The sequence below is a fragment of the Protopterus annectens genome, chromosome 3.part0 (assembly GCF_019279795.1).
Source record: "Protopterus annectens isolate FY-2018-M chromosome 3.part0, PAN1.0, whole genome shotgun sequence".
Lineage (NCBI taxonomy): Eukaryota > Metazoa > Chordata > Ceratodontiformes > Protopteridae > Protopterus > Protopterus annectens.
In genome coordinates this window covers 244,161,413-244,186,271 of record NC_056731.1, presented here as the reverse complement: position 1 = coordinate 244,186,271, position 24,859 = coordinate 244,161,413, and the positions used below count along the sequence as shown (strand labels likewise).

General features: G+C 36.7%; 1 protein-coding gene across 4 annotated transcripts in view; it reads right to left on the bottom strand.

The window, feature by feature from the left end:
• The window catches only part of LOC122796326 (reticulocyte-binding protein 2 homolog a-like), a 316,928-nt gene extending 292,422 nt beyond the window's left edge, over positions 1-24,506 (bottom strand). Inside the window, exon 1 of one of the 4 annotated variants that reach the window (XM_044064720.1) lies at positions 24,420-24,493. In XM_044064720.1, coding sequence (XP_043920655.1) covers positions 24,420-24,447 — 28 coding nt within the window. In that variant the 5' untranslated portion in view covers positions 24,448-24,493. Of the gene's footprint in view, positions 1-24,413 lie in introns of all 4 variants that reach the window. The other 3 variants (XM_044064719.1, XR_006363959.1, XR_006363960.1) reach the window with 3 other exon arrangements.
• Between the last annotated feature and the right edge of the window lie 353 nt (positions 24,507-24,859).

Sequence of the window (24,859 nt, the reverse complement as noted above, 5' to 3'; positions counted from 1 at the left end):
GTTTTTCGTCTAAAACTCAGACTTCATCAGACATCAATAAAACAATCTGTTAATTAATTAATCATCAATATTTATAGATACACGCTATTTCAAATGGTCCAATCATGAACCAAAATCATGAATAATTAACCATGGACTCTAAAAATGAACACTTCGTATTAAATGAAACATCTAACTTATTTGGTATCATATGGTGGATGATAAACAAACATTATTGTATATCGAAAGTCATGAAGTGAATAATTATAACTTCGTACCAAATTTATTACATCCATAACTCAACACTCAAATGTATATATATATATATATATATATATATATATATATATATATATATATATATATATATATATATATATATATATATATATATATATATATAGGAATACTTCCATATCTGCAGTAACACTTCCCTCTAGTGGTCTTGGACCAAAATGACAAGTCACAACAAAACATTCACTGCATATCTAAAATATATTTCTATAAATATATATATATATATATGTTATAGTAAATGTATTAATAAAATGTAATAAAATCATACTCAATATCAACCTTAAATATTATTAATAAAATATATATATAAAATTGTGTTATATAAAATGTATATGGATTCATAAGTATAAATACTGTACATTTCATAGATCAATTGAAATAAATAAACATGAATATAAATATAAATATATTAAATATATATAAATATGCTGTATTCGATTAATATATCATAAAAATGCTAAAAAATGCTAAAAAACTAGGTGCAATCAGCCCAGCCTAATATCTCACTTTATTATAATCTAGCAGCCCTCATTTGAGGACAGGGGCAAGTGAAATATAATCATCAAGCCCTGGAAATCTATTGGCTTCCATGACAATTTGCCAATACAATTCTCTATATTCGATCCTGGTTTCCCAAGGACCACCCCTCTCATCCTGCTGTACTTCCTCAATAACAGAAAACTTGTATTTAGCTAATGGGCAGGAAATGGTATGCTTATATAATGCATTAGTGATTTTTTTATTTTTAATATCATTCATATGCTCGTTTATTCTTCTTCTAATTTTTCTGTTTTCCCTATATAAAAACTAGAGCAAATCTCACATATAGCAATATATATCACACCAAAGGAATCGCAATTGCTAAAAGTTTTACCAATAATTTCCCTACCTTTAGATTCAATATAGACCTGATTGGTATTTGCCATCAAGGGGCATTGGGAGCACATTTTGTAAGAAAAAGTTCCTGGCACCTTATTTACCCTTTTATTGACCCTATAATGTGTGGACAACCAATCCTTAACATTCCGTCCTTTCCTAAAAATGATCTTTGGTGGTCCATTCTCTTTACAACCAAGATCAGTAATTCTGGCAAATTGATCCCATTCTTTATAGAAGACTTTCTGAATAGCTGTTGCATCCCCACTAAAATCCATTATAAAAGCATTATTGAATGTCTCCTTTTTATCCTGAATTGTATTGTTGGAACCTGTCCCATCTTGTGATTCTATATTATTTAGTTTATTAGATTCCTTTCCTAAAATCGGTTGAAATCTATCTTTCCTACCTCTAATTACTTCTTCATATATATTGGAGCAAAGTTCTATAGGATAACCCCTTTCTAAAAACATCTGAGTCAAAAAATTACACTCCTCAGCAAAATCAAAATCATCCGATGTCATCCTGGAAATTCTCACAAATTGCCCCTTCACTATACTTTTTTTCTGATGGGCGGGGTGTCCGCTACTGAAATGTAGGTAGCTATTGGAAAAAGTATTTTTCCTATACACCTTAGACTTAAAACAATCAATTTCCTTAATCAATGTAATATCTAAATAATTCATTTCTTTAAAACTGATTACATGGGTAAATTTTAAAAATTCTGTAGTACTGTTAATATAATTTATAAACTCATTCAATTTTTCGTAACTATCTTTCCATAAAATAACTATATCATCTAAAAATCGCTTGTATAAATGCCAACAATCATTATATATACTATTATAAATAAATTTTACTTCCCAAGTGTTTAAAACCATATTAGCAAAAATTGGGGCACACCTTGCCCCCATTGCTACCCCACTGATTTGTTGAAAATATTCACCTTGAAAAAATATGTAATTATGTTTTAGCACAATTTCCATTAATACCAAACATAAATATACCTCATCTTTCAATTCTCCTGAATGTCTGATAGTATTGGAATTGAATGGTTCGAAGAAGCTATGAGGAATGGACCCAAAAAGGTCCACAACATCTATAGTTACAAAAATTATATCACTTTGAAACATATGACTTTTGACGTTATACAAAAAGTCCCAAGAATCTTTTAAGAAAGATGTCCCTTCCATCATTAATGGTTTTAATTTTACATCAATATATCTGGCTAATGGGGAAATAACCGACCCTTCAGCAGCAACAATAGGGCGCAAAGGTGGATCTATCAGATCCTTATGGACTTTAGGAATGCCGAAAATGGAAGGAATTTTAGGTCTATTAACATGTAAAAACTCAAATAATTCTTTATCTATAAATCCTTCCAAAAATAAATCATATAACATACTATATATTCTCCTGTAACCTATATTAATCTCATTTTTGGAGAGATTATTATATTTACTTCCATCAAGTAGTATGTGTAACAGTTTGGCCTCATAGTTTATATTATCCATTAATACTATCCCCCCACCCTTATCAGGTTTCATAACTCTTAAATTCACATTATCCCTTAAATCTTGTAACAGTAAATATTCTTCAGATGAGAGATTAGGGGCAAATTTATTTTTCTTAATTGCCTTCCTAAATTCTCCTTCAACAATATTCTCAAAATTCTTAAGTTGAGTATGGATAGGGGGATTCCAGATGCTCCTCCTTTTCAACTTTTCATGAACCCCATCATCTAATGTTCTGTTTTCACAAATCAATTCTAAATTAATTTTCCTTAAAAACATCTTAAAATCTATTATCAATCTACTAATATCACACTTGGTTCTGGGTACAAAGTTCAAACCTTTAGAAAAAAGGCTAAAATATATGTTGTTTATATCCAATTCAGTATAATTAAAAATGTTAAAATTTTTTTATATTCCTCACACGTACAAACCACAGTCTTTGTGTTACTGGAATTAAAATTCCCATAATTTTCATAAAAGGTGGGAACATCCACTCCCCCACCATTTTCAATTAGAATCTCCTGCCCCTCCCCCTCCATGCATTCTGTTGAAAATTCCCCTCCCTCTGGTTTCTGATTCTCTCCGATCTCCGGAGCGGGGGATATTCTAAAGGGTCCAAGTTGACTTGATTAGTTCTTTCTTCATAATGTTCTCTACTATCTACCTGATCACCAAAGTTACTAAATTCACAATTATGACTGAAAATAGATCTAGGCTTAGGATACTGAATATGATGTTCATATTCAAATACATCTCTATTTTCTTTTTTTTCTTTTCCAAAATGTTATCACATTTTTTGTCAATGACTTTCCTCAATTCAAAATATTTCTTTTTTTCTCCATCCACCGTAAATAACAAATCTTGAGTAATTTTTTCATTAATTATATCAATGTGTTTCATTAACTCCATTTCCTCCTCATTATTCTTAATAATAGCTCTGAGGAGGTCAAAACCCCAGTTATCAAACATTTTAATTAATGTATCATGAAAGCGTGTGCCAACTTTGACATTGTTAGGGAATTTGTGTACCCTTAACCCTTTCAGAACAAGTTTAGCCTGTAAACATTCTCTCAAATGTTATCTATATTCAAAATTTTAAATTTAAACAATAAGTCATTCAGTCTATTTAAGTTACTTTCGTAACTAAGATCTTTGTCCTCATCTTTCAAACGATAATTCCGAAGCTCTACTTTAGTGTTAAGCCATTCAGTTAGAGGTATAGCGTTAAATGAAAAGTCACCTTGTTGTCCTAAACGGCCAGTCTCTCTCGCTGCTCGTGGCTCGTTTGGTACATCAAAACTGGTTCCAGCACTATTCGATAAAATATGAGGTATATTCTCAGCCCGATCCACCCCTGAACTGAATGTTCTCTTAGGACTCGAGTGTGCCCGTTGATTCTGGCCACAAGTATTATTTTCACACGCTCTCCGGTTTACAAAAAAAGCATCCTGATTACCAGGAATAGTAGTGTTACTGCTATGGCGTACCAACAAGTCACATACTGGAGTCATTAACGTAATCAGCTGACTGAGCTGACCAATAAGTGCAGTTAACTCATTCCCCCTCAATGCACAAGGTTCCTAGTCAACCGGGGAAAAGCTCTCCTCTCCTTCCATGTATCAAACTAGTAACCACGAATAATAGAAGAAACAGTGCAAAAACCAACCAAGAAACACTTAAAGCACTGTTGAAAGGAGATGCCCAACACCGGTCAGTCACAGAATAAATCCAAAGTTTAATAAATGCGATAATCCAAAGTACATATAACGTTAAACACTTATTGAAACAACGCGTTTTTCATCTAAAACTCAGACTTCATCAGACATCAATAAAACAATCTGTTAATTAATCATCAATATTTATAGATACACGCTATTTCAAATGGTCCAATCAGGAACCAAAATTATGAATAATTAACCATGGACTCTAAAAATGAACACTTCGTATTAAATGAAACATCTAACTTATTTGGTATCATATGGTGGATGATAAACAAGCATTATTGTATATCGAAAGTCATGAAGTGAATGATTATAACTCCGTACCAAATTTATTACATCCATAACTCAACACTCACATGTATAAATGGTTCTTGGTTGGTTTTTGCACAGTTTCTTCTATTATTCGTGGTTACAGTCTGCATAGGGCTTCTTTATTCTCTGTGGTCTCTCAAGTCATTGTAAGTGTGTGGTCGGGTACATGCTAAAGTGTGCATTGTACTAAATGATTGGTGTAATGACGGCAGAGTACAGCAGAACAATGACCCCCTTGGACCAGGATGCCATGCCCTTACAAGCTGTGCAACATAGAGTGACTTTTGCATCACAGCAGACATGTGGTGGTCAAAGGTCAGGTTTCCGTCAACAAGTGTTCCTAGATCCTGACCACTTGTCTACTTTTAGGGATGTATTACCGAAGTGGTCATTTCCAGGGGTGGTCATCTTTCCAAAAGGTGCTATTGTGCATAGTTTCACTTTAGTTTTAGTCCACAGCTCTGGCACCCGTCGTTTGTCTGCATTAAGCACTCTTGAAACCAATGACTGAATTTCACAGCCATAAGTTAGGGGAGAGGGTGCTGCCCTGGGTACAAGCTGTTATGGGGCATGATTGCCAGCTGCCAACTGGGTGTGACTGCAAAGCCAAGTGATATTGGGACTTTTTAAATTAATTTTGATTCTGCATTAACTCTACAAAGGCATGTTTTTTACAACTGTAGCAAGGAACTTAGTACAGTTATAATGTTTTTTACAACTGTAGCAAGGAACTTAGTACAGTTATAATGACAATCAAGTTTAATTTTACCTTTTTTTTTTTTTTTTTTTTTGTCCCATAGCTTTAGGTTGAGGCAAGCACAACTGTGGGGAAATGCCCAAGGTGTCAGATAACCTAGATACATCTCACACATTTATTTACTTGGCAGTATCTGTGGACTGCATTATGTGTTACACAAGCTAATGGCGATACATTTACCATAACTATGCCTCTCAAGCAAAGGTTCCAGTAGAAGTAACATCTGCTACTACTTTTGAACAACACACCAAAATTAAACATGAAATAAAATAGAATGGATTATAACCTGTCACTATCGCATACCACAGGATAGCAGTTATCAAAGAATTAAGTGCACGTTGTAAAAATGACACTAAATGATTAATGTTGTTGTGTCTTTTGGCTTTTCCCGGTTAGGGGTTGCCACAGCGGAACTCCAGTCTGCTAATGATTGGCAGTAGATTTTTATGTGCAGAGTTGCCGGCCCTAACGCACAACCTTCAACGAAGGTATGCCCATTCACACATCTCCACACAGAAGCTGCTCTAGCTGAGAATCGAACAGGACAGCGTCTTACTGTGAGGCGACAACGCTACCGCAGCACCGCCACCGCAGTCTACACTAAATGATTAATGCAGACATAAAATAAATGAAAATATTCCATTACTTGAGGTTTGACCATTGCATTTCATTATTAGGTATTACATCACTCAGATAACAGCAGTCATCTAAACATTCAAGACTATGTGATTAAAAAAAGAATATCATTACAAAGCACATTCAATCATTTACTAGTATATTAGTGTGAAGCAATTCATTACAAAGCACATTCAATCATTTACTAGTATATTAGTGTGAAGCAATTAATATGTCATCTGCAAGTTGTTTTACTCGCCATAACAACTGGCAAACTTTCAACACTATTTTGCTGCACAGTACTCTCAGGCCATCACCTACACTCTCCTCTGCCAATCCTATACAGAGACAAAAATGTATGTTTGTTTATCTAAATATAAACATATGTATTTGTGCATGTGTGTGCATATGTGTGTATATATATATATATATATATATATATATATATATATATATATATATATATATATATATATACACATACATTATATTATGTGTATAGACATACATAGTATATTTACACACACACATTTATATTTACACACACACATTTTATTATATAAAGTCCACCAGAGGCAGACACACAGTACTGAACCCCCTAGATTAGACTTCAGTGGAAACAGAGAATGATAAGGTGGTTCTCTGTGGCAGTTCCCAAGAAACAACATGGGCTCCTTTATCACATCTATAATGACATCAGCCCTATACCTAAAAAAAGAACGGCCATTATCCAAAGATGTAGTTAATGTGGGGAGAATGGATACTGAGATAGGTGGCAATCCGTGTAATTCAGCACCCTGATAAAAGCATTTGCTTTGCATTTTCTTGAAAGGACAGCACGACAGCTTAAAAAGTCAGTATTGCTGGAGAGCCAGATGTCATCCTTCCATTTAAGTTTGTTATAAAATGTAAACCACCAGTAAGGTCAAACAAACCAACAAACATAGTCATGAACCTGCTTAGAAATGTTGCACTGCAACTGAATGCATAGGCACTATGTTTTAGCATATTATAACTGCGAGAGACAACTGCTGATTTTAATGATAAAAATGTCAGCAGTACTTTTTAATATTTGACAGGTTAATGAGTTAGAATCGGTGCATAGATTCTATGAGAATGGCAAATTACATACAATTCTTTTCTGACCAATGTTCCCTGTTAGATAAAAAACAAACACACACACTGGACGGTTCAAAATGCTCAAATTAATACCTGCAGCAAGGCACAACAGAAAAAAGATCAGCCCAATGTTCATTTTCCCAGTCGAATAAAAACAATCCTGGGATTACCACTAAAGGTCATACTTAATTAGAAGATGAGGAGGCAGGATGACAAAATGGTGACATCAGATTGTGGGAAGGATTATTGAAGCACAGGACACTCTGAAGAGCAAAACTGCTAAAATAAAAAGGGGGGGGGAGCAAACAAGCAGAAGTAAGAACTAGGTGTCATGGTTATGATATATACCATCTATTGGGATTTAAAAAATACACGTTTTTCAGAGACACTGAACTCTGACACTCTCCTTTAAGGAAAAATTACCTCAGGGTTTCTGAACACTAATCCACACTCACTGCAGGTCTCCTTCAATGCTTGAACAGGATGTCGATCAACTCTGCAGTCCAATGCTAGTATAATGCTTGGACAGGATGTCGATCAACTCTGCAGTCCAATGCTAGTATGAAAACAATCTGTTTCATCATTTAATCCTTGCTGTCACCAAACACTTTCACTGAACTACAATGGAGATGCAGTTGGAGGACCAATTAAGAATCATCCTAAACACCTAACTGCAATCTCCAATTGTATCTCTGATGCATCTTCCACGTAAAAAGTAAAAAAAAAATGTTAAGTTGAAATGAAAAAGTTCCGTTTTGGCGGTACATTTTCTGATTTTAATCAAAGTAAAGTGCTTTTTTTTTTTTTGCCCCTGCACCCATGCCTAACTCTACCACTGATATTTTTAAACAGCAAGTCTGCTCCTCTCAGACTATACTAAGCATTTTGTTATAATCAGCAACGAATGAAAGCACATGTTGCTGACATACTGCCTAATAAACCTTGTTCAAATTGCTTTGAAATCATGGGAAACACTTAAGATAGAACACCTACATGCAAAGTTAACAGTCTCTTGTCAAGCTACTAACAACTTCAATAAAAGACATATACTATCATATAGCATAATATTAGCAAACTGCAATTTACTCAAGCGTCCACCGTTTGGTTACTTGGCCTTTGCTCATGTTCAATCCTAAGCAGGTCTGGGCATATTCATCAAAACTCACACCCTGATCATTTATTATTGGTTAACTACATAAAAGGCTATATGTAACAGGAGATGAGCAATGACTTCCGAGTACTGTGACTGAAAATAAAAAAATGAGGCAGACAATGAATAAATGAAATTACATGAAAGTGCAGGTGACAGTAGAACTACATGTACCAGGTGTGGTTACATGCAAGAGAAAACATGCTGTAGAATGTTTAGCCAAATCTGTGTTATGCACAGAGTTAAAGTAGAAAAAGTTACATGTTGTTGAATATAAAGAGCAGAGTAAAGCAAAAAGTATAGTGCTGTTGAACTGTATTACCTGAATGCAGTACAGACTTCAGACATTAAATAGCCTGCTGAAAATAAGTAAAGGTCTAAGATTGTGGTTCAAGGCAGAAATACTACATTAAAGCAAGATACTGCCGCAAAAAGCAATATTTTGTCATAAGCTACCTTTAAACAAATACACAATTAATCAGTGAATTTACCTAATGTGGAGTAGAAATATTATTGTGCTCTTCCGAGCTAGAGTACAAACTGAAGTAACTAAGTAGGTCAGATTCTGCTTAATAGCAAGTACAGGTTCAGTGGCAGGTAATGCACTTGGAAAATAAGATAAAGCAAACAAATATACTGGGTCATAATGCTTGTGAGACCAAAAGGATTCACACTGTACAAACGTAGAATGATTTGCAGATTTGTGCAGGAAACATGAATTACTCAACTTGATAACATGAAAAGCAACTGGAAATACAGCATAGACAACAGCAGAGGTACTGTCAGATTTCATATTTCCAAAACGAAATTTGCACAGCATTCTAGAATTGGAAAAGGTCCTAACAGTACTAGCAAGTCTATGAATAGAAATACTTCACGGAGAGCTATGAAGCAGTACAATATGAAATATTCAAACAAACATTTTATAAAGGTTTGTTTACTAGTTTACACTCCTTGCCAAGTAAATAATTCATTAAATTTAAACACCTACCGCCGCTTTGCGAGGAAACTGACAACTTTTAATCAAAATAACAAAATGTTTAAAAACGTTAAGTGCTTTCACAACATACTGTTGCTTCTTCAGACCACTCAAAATACATCAGTTTTAAATAGCTAAAACAATTTAAAAAACAATAGTAGTCAAGAAACAATTGAACTGTGAATATATAATGCTCATAACAATTAATTTACCAACCATTTGTAAGACTAATAAAATTAACCTATCAAATGCTTCCAAAGAACATACTGACCTATCAGTTATAGAAATAGCCTATAATGTAATTGGTTACATCAGTCTAATGACATTACTCGATTGGCTAATTCCCATCCAATAGGGTACAGAACAATTCTCTAATACAATGAACGTGAATTGAACCATTCTGATTTCAACAACTATAGTACAACAGAACAGTGTAATATGTCAAAATAAAACATTAACACAATTGCAGCCAAACCTACCTAACAAACTTTGAATTAAAACATCCTTCTATAGACAAATATAAACCTGGTACTGGCACTGGTCAGCTGCTTATAGAGTGTGTAAATTAGACAATTTTTATATAGTGCTGTAATAGATTTATATTTGTCTATAGAAGGATGTTTTAATTCAAAAGTTGTTAAGTAGGTTTGGCTGCAATTGTTCTAATGTTTTATTTTGACATATTACACTATTCTGTTGTACTATAGTTGTTGAAATCAGAATGTTTCAATCCATGACCATTGTATTATAGAATTGTACTGTACCATACTGGTCGGGAATTAGCCAATGGATTAATGTCATTAGAACAATGTAACCAATTACATTATAGGCTATTTCTACCACTGATAGGTCAATGCGTTCTTTGTAAGCATTTGATAGGATAAATTTTATTAGGCATACAAACTGTTGGTTAAATGGATTGTTATGAGCATTAGATATGCACAGTTAATTTTTTTAATTGTTTCTTGACTACTACTGGATTTTTAACTATTTAAGACTGTGGTTTTGATGCATTTTTGAGTGATCTCAAGAAGCAACAGTATGTTGTTAAAGTGCTTATCGTTTTTAAACTTTTTGTTATTTTGGTCAGTTTCCTCGCATAGTGGTAGTGGATGTTATTTGAGTTTGTACTATTCGTTATACACCACTGGGTTGCTTCTGGGGTGTTTTTTATCACTGGCGTTTGTTGAATTAAATTTCACCCAAAATAATAAAATCACCAAGATGAGCAATTGTAGCTCTTAGATGCAAGCTGAGCAGGAAACAAGATAAACTTTTTTTTTCAGCTTAACCAAATGAATGGTTAAGTAGCTTAGGAACAGTACTGAAGTAAGACAAGCTTAAAATATGAATAGATTCCCAATACTTGAACATTAACCTCTTCGTATGGCTGAAAACGTATTTTCAGAAAAGCTAAAAGGGGATTCTTTTTTTTTCCTAGATGCTATTCAATTTAACACATTCACTTTAATGACATTATGTCCCAGGCTCTAACACCAATTTGGGCAGATACTGAAAAAGTTTGCCTTTTGAAATGCCTTTGGTTCTGGAAGTATTTCAAAGAGATGTAACTGAAATAACTGCAAGTTTGGAAGATGTAGATAAACAGATTTTATTGTGTAGGGAGCTACTAATCAAGAACACAATACTAGACTTCAGGACTAATACATAAAGGCTTGAATTAAAAGCCTAATCTGCACAACTACTAGCAATGTGCCTCATATCTTGACTTTGGAAGGCCTAAAACCAGAATGTGATAAAAGATAATGTCAGTATGCAAAACCCTCAAAATAAATCACTGGTTCATTTATGTAATGATCATCATGAAGCAAAGGTCTGCATAAAAAGGACCACTATGGACAGAAACTGAAAAACATTTTCCATCTTGCCACAAACTTCTGCACAACTCAAACCTGCTAGCACCACAAGTTTAAATTTATTTTTTCCTAACCCTGAATGTTCTAATGGGGTCAAATATGCTAACACCCGCCCACACTTTAAAAAAAAAACACACACACAGGTCAGGGCATCGTGGCAACTATCGCCATCTCTCTCTCGATTCAGTTCATGCTTGACTCTCAGGTATTCTCTCACACAATCCATCCATCTATCATTTCCTCTTTTCTTCCTGTATGTCCCACATTTTCTTTACCAGATTGTACCCAAGCCACCACAATCTTATCTTCTCTGCAATCGGAGCTACTTGGGCTTCTGCTCTGATGTCCTCATTTCTTCATCTGTCCCTCAGTGTACAACCTACCACCCATCTCCAGTACTTCCATTGCCATCGCCTCTAGCTAGCTCAACTGATCTGCCTTCACTGCCCATGTTTCTGTCTTATGTATACATATATTAGTACTGGTTGCACTACTATTTCATGCACCTTAGTTTTCAATTTCTCTGGCATTCTTCTGTCACACAAACTACTTCTGACACACCGAGTCAGCTGGCTGCACCCCCTCGGATTCTAGCTTTGAAGTCTTCATTCGGATTTCCCTTCCCCTCAACCACACCCCACAGATACTTGAACTAGTGCAACAGGTTAACAATTTTGTATGTCAATTTTCAGCTTCTTCTGATTTCCCCATTTGCTGCCTTTACAACCATCTTGTGTATACTTGGTCTCATCCCATGTACCTTCAATTTTGCATTCCATTCGCCTATGATTTGCTGAAGTTCTTATTCAGTCTGCCTATAAAGTCACATCATCTGCATACAGCAGTTTTGTTTGTGTGTCCTCTCTGACATCTGCTAAAATAGGTCATCAGTATTACGAACAGCAGTGGGCTCAGAGCTGATTCTCGATGTACACCCACCCCTACTAGGAAACACTCGGCGACTTCAAACAAACACTGTTCATACTTGTGCCATTTGGGTCCATGTACATAACCTTCACTAACTTCACCAATGTTTCTGTGACTCCAAACCATCAAAGGACTATCCAAATTAGCTTTCTTGAGACACCACCACATGTCCCTCCCAAAATCTGGGGATGCCCAATTGGACTCTCTCCTCATTTTTAGCTTCCTTACAACTATACGTCTCACTGCAAACATTAGGTCAGTCTCACTGCATCCTGATCTGAATCTAAACTGCTCATCTCCTATCTTAGCAATCACCTTCTCCAACACTTTCAGGTAGTGTGACAGGAGTTGATACTTCTATATTGCCCACAGACAAGCTGATGTGACCTTGCTTTCTCTGAAAGCTACTTCTTGCCCATAATGCACTATGACATCGCAGCTGATATAACAGTTTGCACTATGTTGACAGATCACAATCCTATTCACTTAAAATGGAAGTAGTGGGAAATACAAGTTTGAGAAACCTCAGGAAAATGTCAGCGACTTTACACCGATTCTTAGGAGTGCTCCCTACATGTTACATGATCTACAAAGTTCTACAAGAATACAGAAATTACAGAGATAAATAGTCTTTTTTTTAAATTATATTTTGTGAGTTATAGGGCCGGTCTTCCTTCCTAAAGTCAGCCAGGGTGTTACATGTCTTGGCTTGCAAAGCTCAGCCAATTAGAAAAGCTGCTCTTAGTTGCTATTATGTTCATCATCATAACAGGTTTACAACACCAGGAAAGGGAAAGAATGCAGTTTTATATGACAGCACAGAGTGAGACACTGAGGAATGTTGACCCCATACAGAGTTATGACCTCAGTGGATATGAATAAAGAGATACAGGTACCTCAATGTATTTGTTTTCCTCAACAAAATACTTTCAGATGTGATAAGCACTGTGGATGCAAAAGCAAAGGAGACAAATTCCTAATTAAAATATTATAGATTTCATTCAGCCCCACATGGTCTGCACGGAGGAAGCTGCCTAGGACAGAAATGATGCAGAGTGTGAGAAACTGCCAAGTCAAGCTTCTTTTTTGTATATGCGACACTAAGGGGATCATCCTCTAGGGATGGAAATACACTCATGGTAAGGAAAGTTTAAATTTTGAGCATAGCTGTCCTTTAAAGGTCCTTGAACCACGCTTCATCATCTCTGAGCTTTCACTGGATGGGGATCTCCCCCAGAACTGTTTGACAGATAATTGTAGGCAGTACCTGAACACCTCACACAATGAAGGGACCTATGGAGGCTATACATATTTCAGGTATTCAAACAATGGCAAACGTGTGGAGCTGAGAGGTTCCACCAACAATGTAGTTGGATACCTCTTGGCAGTGCTGCCAGCCCAAACTCAAAAATAAGCCCATCAACAAGAGGTCAGATATAAAGACTGAATAAGATAAAATTAGCTTTCTTTGCCTGGAGTGTTAGAAGGCTAGAATCAGCTACTGCTTCACAATGGAATTTCAAATAAGACTGTTTGCTTGGCAAAGTTCCAGCTTTGAAACCACAACAGCACAATGTACCACCACACAAATGCAAAAGGCTAAGTGGCCATACACCTAGTCTGCTCCACAAATAAATGGAACTAGTTCACCATAATCACATGTACGTTATGGCAAACATTTGAAATGCTGACACCTGCTACAGCAAGTCCCAAAACACAAGACACTGAATGGCCAAAAACTATATATTGTATATACATGTATACACACACACACACACACACACACACACATATATGTATCTATATTCCCTTTTTTCAGGAGATATGGCAATCTCAGAGTTGGCATATACAAGTTCGGGGGGGTGCAGGGAGGCTTGCCCCCCTTCAGAAAAGAAGTTTAAAGGAAGAGAGTGATGTGCGATGTTCAACATTTGTTCTTCTCTGGGATTTTCTGTCTTTTTTTTTTTTGGCTTGTCAGAACTCAGCATTTCAAGTGCCAACATTTCCATACACAGCTGTTCTTTATATAAATCGCATGGTTACACCAAATGATACTATGTCAGTGTCGCCCCACCACCACTACACACACACACACACACACACACACACACACACACACACACACACACACACACACATGAGCATTAACGGTCATCTAACATTATAGAGTCAATAAAACATGGCTCCTTTTGGAGCTGTGCAAGTGCAGTATAATACAATACTGAACACTCAATAAGTTTTACAAGTCAAAGTCACCAAAATCCATACAAGTGATTGAAGTACTCATCGTCATCTGTCCAAGACATCTGATGCAGTAAGCTATCCATGCTTCCTGCACTAAATTCTACCCTTCAAAAGTCAGAAGAGGCTGTGCCGAGTTTAGAGCTGCAGCTTCCTCAAGGATCTGAGACTTAATAGACCTTCATACAGCTCAGACTTTCGTACATCTTTCATTAGCTAAATGAAAGCATGCCCTCAAAGATGGGTACTAGTAATGCTTCTGTTATGTTTACACGACACATCAGCATTCTAGACGCAGATGGTACAGTTTTTTTTTCCCTCAACTTTCAGGGGTACAAATCAACTTCAAATGCAGCAAAGTAAGCTCTCTCTTTGAATATAAAAATTCAAGTTAAATTGTGTATTCTTTGGTGACAAAACTGGTAAGTAAACTGTCACCATGGATACTTTTTTAGCCAATACCAGGGGCCATAAGAGCAAGTGTAACTGTAAATTGTTGTCTACATTTGTTTTTAATCAATCTGCAAGTTTTTGGAACATGGTAGGATACTGGACTACCCAAAGAAACCCAAGCACATGGGAAGAACATACAAACTCCACACAGTAATTACCTCTCTCTGTTGGCCTCACTTTCAACACAGACACAGAGTTACCAACTCAAAATGGGTTACAAAATGCATTAAGAGCATTAATTGCCTGCAAGGACCAAGTGGGCGCCATCACAAACTAAACCTTATCCAAAGGACTCTATCTCCTAATTTTAATCCATCAAGACATTCCTAGTACCTATAAAACTGAAGTGGATAAGGCTTCCCTGAGGCCATCTTCCAGTCTGGAGCTCCCTGCCTATAGAATTTCAAGTCTAACAAACATGAAATAACATGCAGTTGGAGAAAATTAAAAAGAAGGTACCAGCAATCATGTAACATCACCATGTATAGGTAGGTCTTCCTCATCCCTGCAAGCATCACCATCCTCATCTGTAACAAGTTAGTGTCACTCTAATCTAAAATTTGATTAGTTTCATCTTAACCGTAATAACATCTCATACTTTTACTGAAATGTTTACTTACTATACTGAATGCACTAGAACACTATACCAAGGTCACCACTGATGCAAGGCTTTGATTTATCAACTTGTAACTGTCATACCAAAATTGCATATGGCAACTACAGAGTCTATTATTTCACTGAAAATCAAAAGGTTGAAACTGTTTCACTAGGAACCTTCTAAATAAGAAACATATCTTAACACATTTTTGCAGGGGGAAGTTTCACTACAACCTCTGTGTGGAAGGCTTTGCCCCCACAACCCACTTACATGACTGCGCAACCGTGGAGAAAAGAAAAACACCACCCATACAGTGAATCAGTGCTCACGAGCAAACAGACATCTACATATCTGGGGATACAACATGATGTTGACCATCACAATTAACATACACACACACATACACACACACACACACACACACACAGCTAAACTTACTTACCTAGTAATTCCTATAATAAGAAATTACTCTGAGCTCTCAGCTTGGAAAAAAAAAATAAACTCCTCAGCTTGAAAAAATAAAGTGTGCATGTGTATGAGAGCGTGTGTGTGAGTTTGAATGCGAGTGTGGACCCCACCTCAGTTCTTACCTAAACAAAAAGACAAACCACTACACAAAGAACCCCTTTTCAAAGAAATCTCAGAACGCTCACAAATCATGGGGTAAGTGGGTAGACTGTAACCTGTCCTCCACAATGGTCTTCAAATATGGTAGGCATTATGTTAACTTTTTTCTCCCTGAGGTCTGGTTATCAGTACAAATTAACTGCAGAAAAATTACTGAGAGGTTTACACAAATGACCAGGGGAAGCCAGTAATGACCAGTCTCATAAATTCTGCTCTGCTCCTGGACTGAATGTCCAGAATGTAAGACCTGGTGAATGTAAGAACACTAGTCGGAGATACAGCAGCAAAAAATATCAGACTGAAGAAACCCCAAGACAAGAACGTGAAGTTACAATTGCCCTAAGAGAGATTTTGCACAGATCTCAGCAAGTTTACTTACAAATGAGAAGTGCACTGTGGAAACAAGGTTTACTTTATTTTTGTGTTACTGTCCTGTCTGCCCCCCACCACCATTTATTAACCTGAGAAAGTGAACTGGTTATCAGCAATCTACAGCATGAGGGAAAAGGATAAATACAACACACATGGCAAGTTTTTGTGAGGTGGGAGGAAACTAGGGTATCTAGAGAAACCCATGCAGACACCAACACAGCATACTCAGAAAGACTACAAGACATCCAGATCTGTGAGGTAGAGATCTTATCAAAGGTTGACATGTCTGCCTTCAGCAAAAGTGACTTGCTTTTGTTCTTCTCTCTAAAAATCTATCTCCCTTGTGTATAACAAAATAAAGCTTAATGACTCCGCTCACATCCACTCAGTTCAGTAAAGCCTCTACCAGATTTGTTTTGCTGGAAATTTAATTAGGAGATAGGACAGCAGAATAACTGGTTAAGAGCAAACTTGAGAAATCAGTTTTGGCAGACAGCTAGCTCTCCTAAAATCTAACTCAAAAGTATCTTTCAGAACAATCAATAAAGGTTCTTCAGAGCACAAGACTAGAACTTCAGAAAAGTAAGAGTAACCACAACAGTTTTCCAGGATAGGAAAGTTAAATCATAAGATCAATAACAAGTGCAAGCATGAAAAATAAAAAACGCACTTGACCAGAAAACAAATGAAACAGATTTAAAATTAAGCTTTTTGTTCCAAAAAGGCATACTTCAGACAAACCAATCAGATTATTCATTTAAAAATCACATGACTTAACTTTATTGCTAAAAATGTTTTGATAAATTGGATTAACTACAAAAAAAAAAAAAAAAAAAAAATTGGCTGGATTAATGCCACTGACATCGAACCTCATTTGCCAAACTCACTCATGTATTTCTAGCAATGCTTCAAGGTCTCCACCTCGGAGATCAGTGATAAACTGATAAAATTTCTATAGACTCTACTCCGTTTTCTTATCACGTCTCCCCTTTTATTATATATCTCTACTGTGTTCTGCTATTCTTTCTTTTATTCTTCAACTAGTCTTATAAATTCAAGATGGATTAGGTCTGGCACTAGACAAAGTACCATGCTGGGTGGTGGATCAGTTGTATCTGTGACTAACACCAGTTGTGTGTAAAACATTCTTCAGTCCCTTCACTGTCCTTCTAAACATTAATGAAGTGGGAAATATGCTTTATAATCCTCCTACAAATTGAATACAGTCTACAAACTCCCAGTCTTTTTTAGCCCTTTCCTGCAGAGGTACAGTTCAAGTATAAACTGCATTTAATGGAAATGACACATTACGATACTTCCATTACTTTCCTAACTTCACATTACTGGTGGCCTTCTTCCTTATCTCAACCACACAACACCAGTCTCTGGTTCAAGTCCAAGGTACTCCAGTCTTCTGGGTTAGCTACCAAGTTTTTTCTCTCTCTCTCCTCTTCTTCCTTCTGTTGCTCAACCGTTTTTCTTTGGTACAATGGAAAAGTTTTACTGGCAAATTCTGTCTATGGGCTTTGCTACTGTCAGAAGAATGAGAAGCAGAAACCCCTTCAACTTGCGGTTTTACTCTGTTTTTTTTTTTTTTTTTTAAATATTTTCTCCTTAGCCTTTTTCTACAACCAAAAATGTCTTTGATGCTCCTTGAAAAATACTCTAAGAAACAGAAGTAATTTGAATCTCACACTGCCTCTCAACATCCCCTGACTGCAAAGATAAACTTGCTTCTCTTCCGCCTGGTATACAGTGAACAATCACTTCCTACAGTCTACTGTACCCAGTATTTTATATGTTTCCCTTCTGGCACAATTTTGTCTGGTCAAGCTCTTTCTGCTGGCCTGACTACACCTTTACAGAATGTAGGTCTTGTCTGCTTTCTCATGGCTATATCAGCAGCAAACACGCAATGCACTCTTTCAATTAGCAAATTCAGTTGATTATTTGTATTTTTATTACAATTAACACAGTCTATTCCTTCCTGTTTCTCTAGTGTAGCACAAAAGTTCATGTGCCTTAGAGATTACTTTATGGGATATATGTAAACTAGGGCAAGATTTACAAGCTGCATCTGTCCATTACAGACATAGGTGCTAGACCTGAGGTGTACTTCCGACTTCTCATTCAATAGTTCAGCTTTCTCTTGAATAGGATTGGAGAGTTCTGCTTCATACTGATAGAGAATTCTCTGAGACAGGCTTCCTAAGACACATACCTGCCCTTCCAATGTGTCCTATTTATGTCACAGGAACAGTTTAAATCTTTAGATTCAGTGATTCTGATGCTATCTGCTTTGCACCCTATGTTACTAGCAACAAACTGCCTGAACAGACATTTTGACTTGGAAGTATTTACCACAAACTTCCATTGAGAGTTCTGCCTATAAAACTGGCAAATCAGATAGACTCAAATAAAAAAATAAAATAAAATTCAACTGAATAAATTAAAACAGGAGACTGAAAATGTGAGAGAAAGCAAGCATCAGGTGGCTAGTCAATATGACTGTCTCCATCAGGTTCACCCTCTAGCAGTGGAGAAAACCTAGTGCTGGGCAGGGGAGGACACAGATGATCACCCTACTGCATTTGGAGGTCAGGAGTACACTGGACTTCACCACTGCACCTGCTTACTCAGACTGACAAGATATACAGAAAATATCAAGCATCCAATAGTACAACTGCCCCCAGCCCATTGATTGCTGCTACAGCTGCTTATACCCACCGGTCATAACCAAACACCAAAACAGGATGCACACACAAACCCTCAATGCACTTTTTGCAAGCTTGTACGATGCTAGTGAATCATTTTTTTTTTCATTGTCTAGATAAAAACTTCCTTTTTTACAAATTTCCACATGTTATTATGCAGTTCCACAGCTAGGGCGGCCACGGTGGTGCAGTGGTTAGCATTGCTGCCTCACAGCAAGAGGTTCTCTGGTTCGATTCTTGGCTGGGGTGCCTTCTGTGCGGAGTCTGCATGTTCTCCCTGTGGTCGCGTGGGTTTCCTCCGGGTGCTCCAGTTTCCTCCCACATCCCAAAGACATGCAGTAGGTGGATTGGACACTCTAAATTGGCCCTAGGTGCGAGTCTGTGCATGTGTGTTCCTTCTGTGGAAGGTTGGGCGCCGGGCTGGCAACTAGACACCGTAAAACTCCACTGCCAATCATGAGCGGACAGATGATCCGCTGTGGCGACCCCTAACCGGGAAAAACCGAAAGAAGAAGAAGATTATGCAGTTCCACAGCTGTAAGAGTGATTTGTGTTAATTTTTAAAGTGTGCAGACTGAGAAACAGGCTTAAAAAATATGAGGCTCTAAATAAGATAGCACCATTTCAGAAATAATCAGAATTTGTAACACAAGAAAAACAATGACTTGCATACACAAAAACTGCATAGAAAACCATAAAAAACTTCTACTACTCCCATCATTCTCGCCATTTCTTTTCCAGGCATACACGTGTGCAAACGCACACAAACCACTGAATAATATTGATCAGTCTGTTGACTACGTACCGAATACGTACCGAATGCAGTTAAAACATCAAGTATGCAAGTTACCTATTGAAGGATTAAGTCAACGACAACAGCATGATTCTGGAGTCCTGCGAGTATAAGGTTTTCCGATTTGTTTTTCTCAGAAATTAACTTCTGCTCGGGTGCATTTTTTTTTTTTTTTTGCATTTGCAAGGAAGACTAGCAGGGTTTGAATCACTCACTGGCAGTGAGTCATTGTACATTCCTCCTTTCCTTCTGCTATTGTACGACTATGGAATTAGTGTGTATATATTATATATGGCAATGTGGAGAGCATAAAAATTCCTCTGAGAAAATGCCAATCATCAAAAAAGCTAGATATGTGCAATAAATGGAGCATCAATAAAAATAATACCTAGACAGCTACACCATTAATTCCCCATACAAAGCAGTTTGTCAAAGGCATTATAACAATGCATTTGGACAAATTTTTCTCTCTTGCACTAAACCACCACCATAGTTACAGCTTGCTTATACAAGGCACACTAATCACATGTAAGGCACTAGGGAAAATATGTCACATCTGGGTTGTCACTCATGATACTAATATTTAAGCACATCACATCATAGACAAATCCCAGAACAATGTACATCCTGGAGTAAGTGACAACTGTTACAATTGGGTAATAAATGCAACTTAACCAGTTTAAGAATTTTAATCATTTCTTTGAGTCTGCTTTCACCCTGTTGCAGTAAAACAGAATAACTCAAGTTTTTTTTTTTATTTTTATTACATTTAATGCCATTTGTCCTAATTGTAATTTAAAACGATCCTTTGGATCAGCCCACAAAAGAATAAACTGAAACAGCAGGTAATCAGATCTCAAATATGTTACAAAGATACATAATTCAGGTTTAAGTTGCTAGACTGGCTCTCTGTTACAATTCTCTACAATGTGAAGCAACTTATTTAGTTACTGAAAGGTATTCTGATCTTGGCCACTGGAATTGCTTCTTACAGCTATATTATACAGGATTTTTTTAAATCACTGCATATCTGTGATGATGGGCTAAATTTTGCACAGATCACTCCATAAATTATGTATAGTCTACAAATAGTGGTGTAATGAAAATTCTAGTCTGCATTCAGAAATAATCAAATTTTGCACACAGTGCACTTAAAAACCTTTAGAACACCAGTTACCTAACCACCTCCACCCACCCTTTTAAAAGGAATGCAAATTTTCTTGCTACTTCTCCCATTAAAGTAATGTGCGCAAATAACAAATAGGCTAAACGCAGACCAGTTATCACAATAAATATGTTTAACTGAAAATAAGTCTGCACTTATTTAATACTTGACTGCAATAACATTAAAAAATATGTATTGAACTACTGAAAAGAGTAGACAGTACATCTGACATTTTAAAAGGTAATTACCCACAACAAGGCTTAAAAAAAAAAGTAATACCTGCACACTTAGTACCAGATATGCCAAAAGCATGCACACAGAGTTTATACTGTTTAAAACATACAGTTAACTTGAAAAACCAAACACATATGGCATCATTCATACAGGATATATATAATCAACCTTGCTAACATTTCTAAACTACTTCAAAAACACAGTATTCATCAAACCAACTTTACGTTTACAATGCCTTTATCATTGACTTCTTCTGGACATTACTTTTTCACCATTTCTTCTGACAGTATTTTGAGTGGCTTAAATATCCTACTAAACAATATACAATCCTTAACCGTGCTTTAGTTGTTTAAAATACTCCTTTCACCAAACCAATGTTTCTCATCCTACTTTCTTTCTTCCAGAACACCTCAATAATGAATCTCCACCATCTGTCCAGCCTATGTTAAAAAAGATATGTACACATTAAATGCATACAGCTTAAAATTAAAACAATTAGAATGTAACTAATAAAATTATGCAACAGAAAATGGGTCTATTTAGAATATACATATGTTCCAGGCCTTTTGAACCTGCCCTCCCTATTTCCACAACCGCCCCACACTAAAAGGTACATGTTGTCCACAGTCTTACAATCTCTTCAGTTATATTGTTCCAACCACATCCTTTCAGAAAGTATACTCTGTCAGAAAAGATTCTAAATGTAGTCTATCCACCCAACACCCATACTCTCTTCCCCCCCATGCTATCACTCCTTTGGAGAAAAGAGCAGGAGACATGATGTGGACAAAGTAAACATTCCCAGGTTCACTAACCTTTTATACAGCATCCATTTTTCCATAAATAGCATTCACAACTCATCTCACAAGGACACAAACACGACACACAGTCTTAGAAGGTTGTGCTCTCCAGCAATACCCGGTGCAGTGGGAAATCAAAAGGGGACAGTATTAAGCATTCTGTCTGATTTTATCTTTGCTGATGTATATATGGTTTGCTATCAGAATTTTGATGCCCACAATCTTTAAAATCATAATCCTGAAACCATAACATCAAAAGACCAAACTGTTGAAGACCACAGTATCAAAGCCCTGTGTTTACACCCCACAGGCAAGACCCATGTTACGTTACTCATTCCTGGGTTCATACTGGTAGGGGGATTGGCTTTGCATTAGAACAGTACCTCGCAGGATGCACATTAGCAAGATCTACCTAAATCCCGCCCACCATCCAACAATCAGTGATGTCTTAAGTAATATTCAAACCGATAGAGGCATGAATATTTCTCGTCATAGCTTACCCTTTTTCTCAATGTAGTGTGATCACAGAGTTGGTATATTTAATAGGGGGTTCAGGAGGACTTGCCCTCCTGCAAAAACAAAGAAAAAAATACTCGCAGTCATAGTGCTGTTTCTTTAGCCATCCTTACTTGAAGATGTCAAGGAGTGTTGTGTGGCGAGAGGGATTCAGGCAGGACTTGTCACGGCGCACCTTCTTAGGTACTGTCTTACAACTTGGCATGCCACAATCGGCACCAAATGTATGCATGTCATACTGAAATCTGCATGACTATCACTCATGCATCTCTTCCATACCACGACATGCCCATTTCACCTGTCAATCACACAGGCCACATCCACTTCTGTGCAGACCAGCCTGTGAGGTACTGTGCTAATACAAAGCCAAGGCATTCAGTATTGGAGAGTTTTAGACATTGTGATATTTAACGTTCTGATTGTTAAATATTATGGTCGTAGGATTATGCATCTCAACACTGTTTACTACACACACAATATATTACATTAAATAAAAATAAATAAAAAATAAAAAATATATATATACACACATTCACAGATATAATGTATATATACGCATTACCAATAAATATTTAGCTATATGTTGTACGTCAAGCTTAACAGTGTTTAAATGAAACCTTTACAACACAGCGCTAAATTCTTGGGTTATTTTTCCACTAAATGTTTACATAGCCAAGTCTACAAAACAAATTAAACAGTGGTACAATTCAATCCACTTACAGTGCAAACAATCTCCACACACAACTGACAAGGGAATTTCACCTTACAAGTAAAGGAGATAAGGGCCCTCAAAAGTCAGAGCTCACTGGTCAGACTATTTCACGTGGACCTGCCACAATGTCCCTTAACACCTTGGACTACAAGTTTCCCAGCCTATCCCTGTCCTCGGTGTGTGGAGAAACTCAATACTGGCAGAGTAGTTAAGGTACTGGCAGAGTAGTTAAGGTCTTCACATTATAAATGCAAAGTACAAGGTTCGATTCATACTTCCCAAGTTACCTCATTACGAGGAATGTTCCTCATTTGGGGGTCTTAAAACATTTATGTTCCTCGAAGTTCCACATTGAAAGGATCAGTCACACATTGAGCGTTAGCGATTTTTTAACCAATATCCATAGCAAATTTAACTGAATCAAACTAATTAATTGAAAGAACTATTATATAACTAAAAATAACACATTTAATCATCCCATGAGCTTCCTAGAATAAGTTGTTAGAAAGCTCTTAGTGACTGTTCCACATTTTGCCCATTTTTTCCACATTTTGAAAGACACTGTATCTCATTTTGGAGATGAATGGTTCAAAGCTATGGTTTGATTCAAACTTAGGGTTACTGGCTAGGCTTAAAATGTCCCTTTCATTATAGTGCTCAGCTATGAAGCCATGACCCCTGCAAACAGTATCATTAATGTGCGTTTTGCAACCGTATTTTCAATATTTTGACAAATACTACTGCCTAAATAAGATCTAACAGTAACTGGGAAAATGTTCAGAATGAGCATATTAACAAGTAATATGTTAAACAAAACTTTAAGGTGGTCCCTGAGAAACCTTTGTTCAGGAATCTGCGATGATTTTTAAAATGCGCAGAGAGGTGGGCAAATTACATTCTACCTACAATTTTTAACCTGTGATAAGAATAATTTACAAGATTATTCTAAAGCAAACTCTGTACTCTTCGTTGCAACTAAAGAACAATGCATACAGTTCTAATGACAGGCGTTAAATGAAGCAGAGCCTATTTACAAGAATCGACTCTCCGGCCTTTAAATCTTACCCGTACCGTCGTGCACTTGTACTTCAGGTTCCATTCTTGTAGCCCAAAGTCAGCTGATATGCAGAAAGACGATGACGTCCAAACACGCGCCTTTCCCGCTACACGTTTACTGCAGGTTTGTACGGCAAGGCAACAGTCGAGAACTTGTAGTTCTGGAGGCCGTGCTTCTCCTTCTTGGCACTAGAGGTCAGTATTATCTTCGTTCATAGCACCTTAAACGGCATATAGTACGTAAACTTGTGAACCTAATTGCAGAAATTATTTGCTTACCCGCGTACAAAAGGTTGCCCTTTAATCATTGACTACATCTTAAGTGTATCTTATCGAGCGTACCTCATTTAGTGTCTTAGAAGTTTATGTCCCTCAAACTTCCATTGATAGAGTCTGTCACACATTCAGTGTTAGGAGTTTTTAACTGCAATCCATGCATGGTAAATACAAACGAA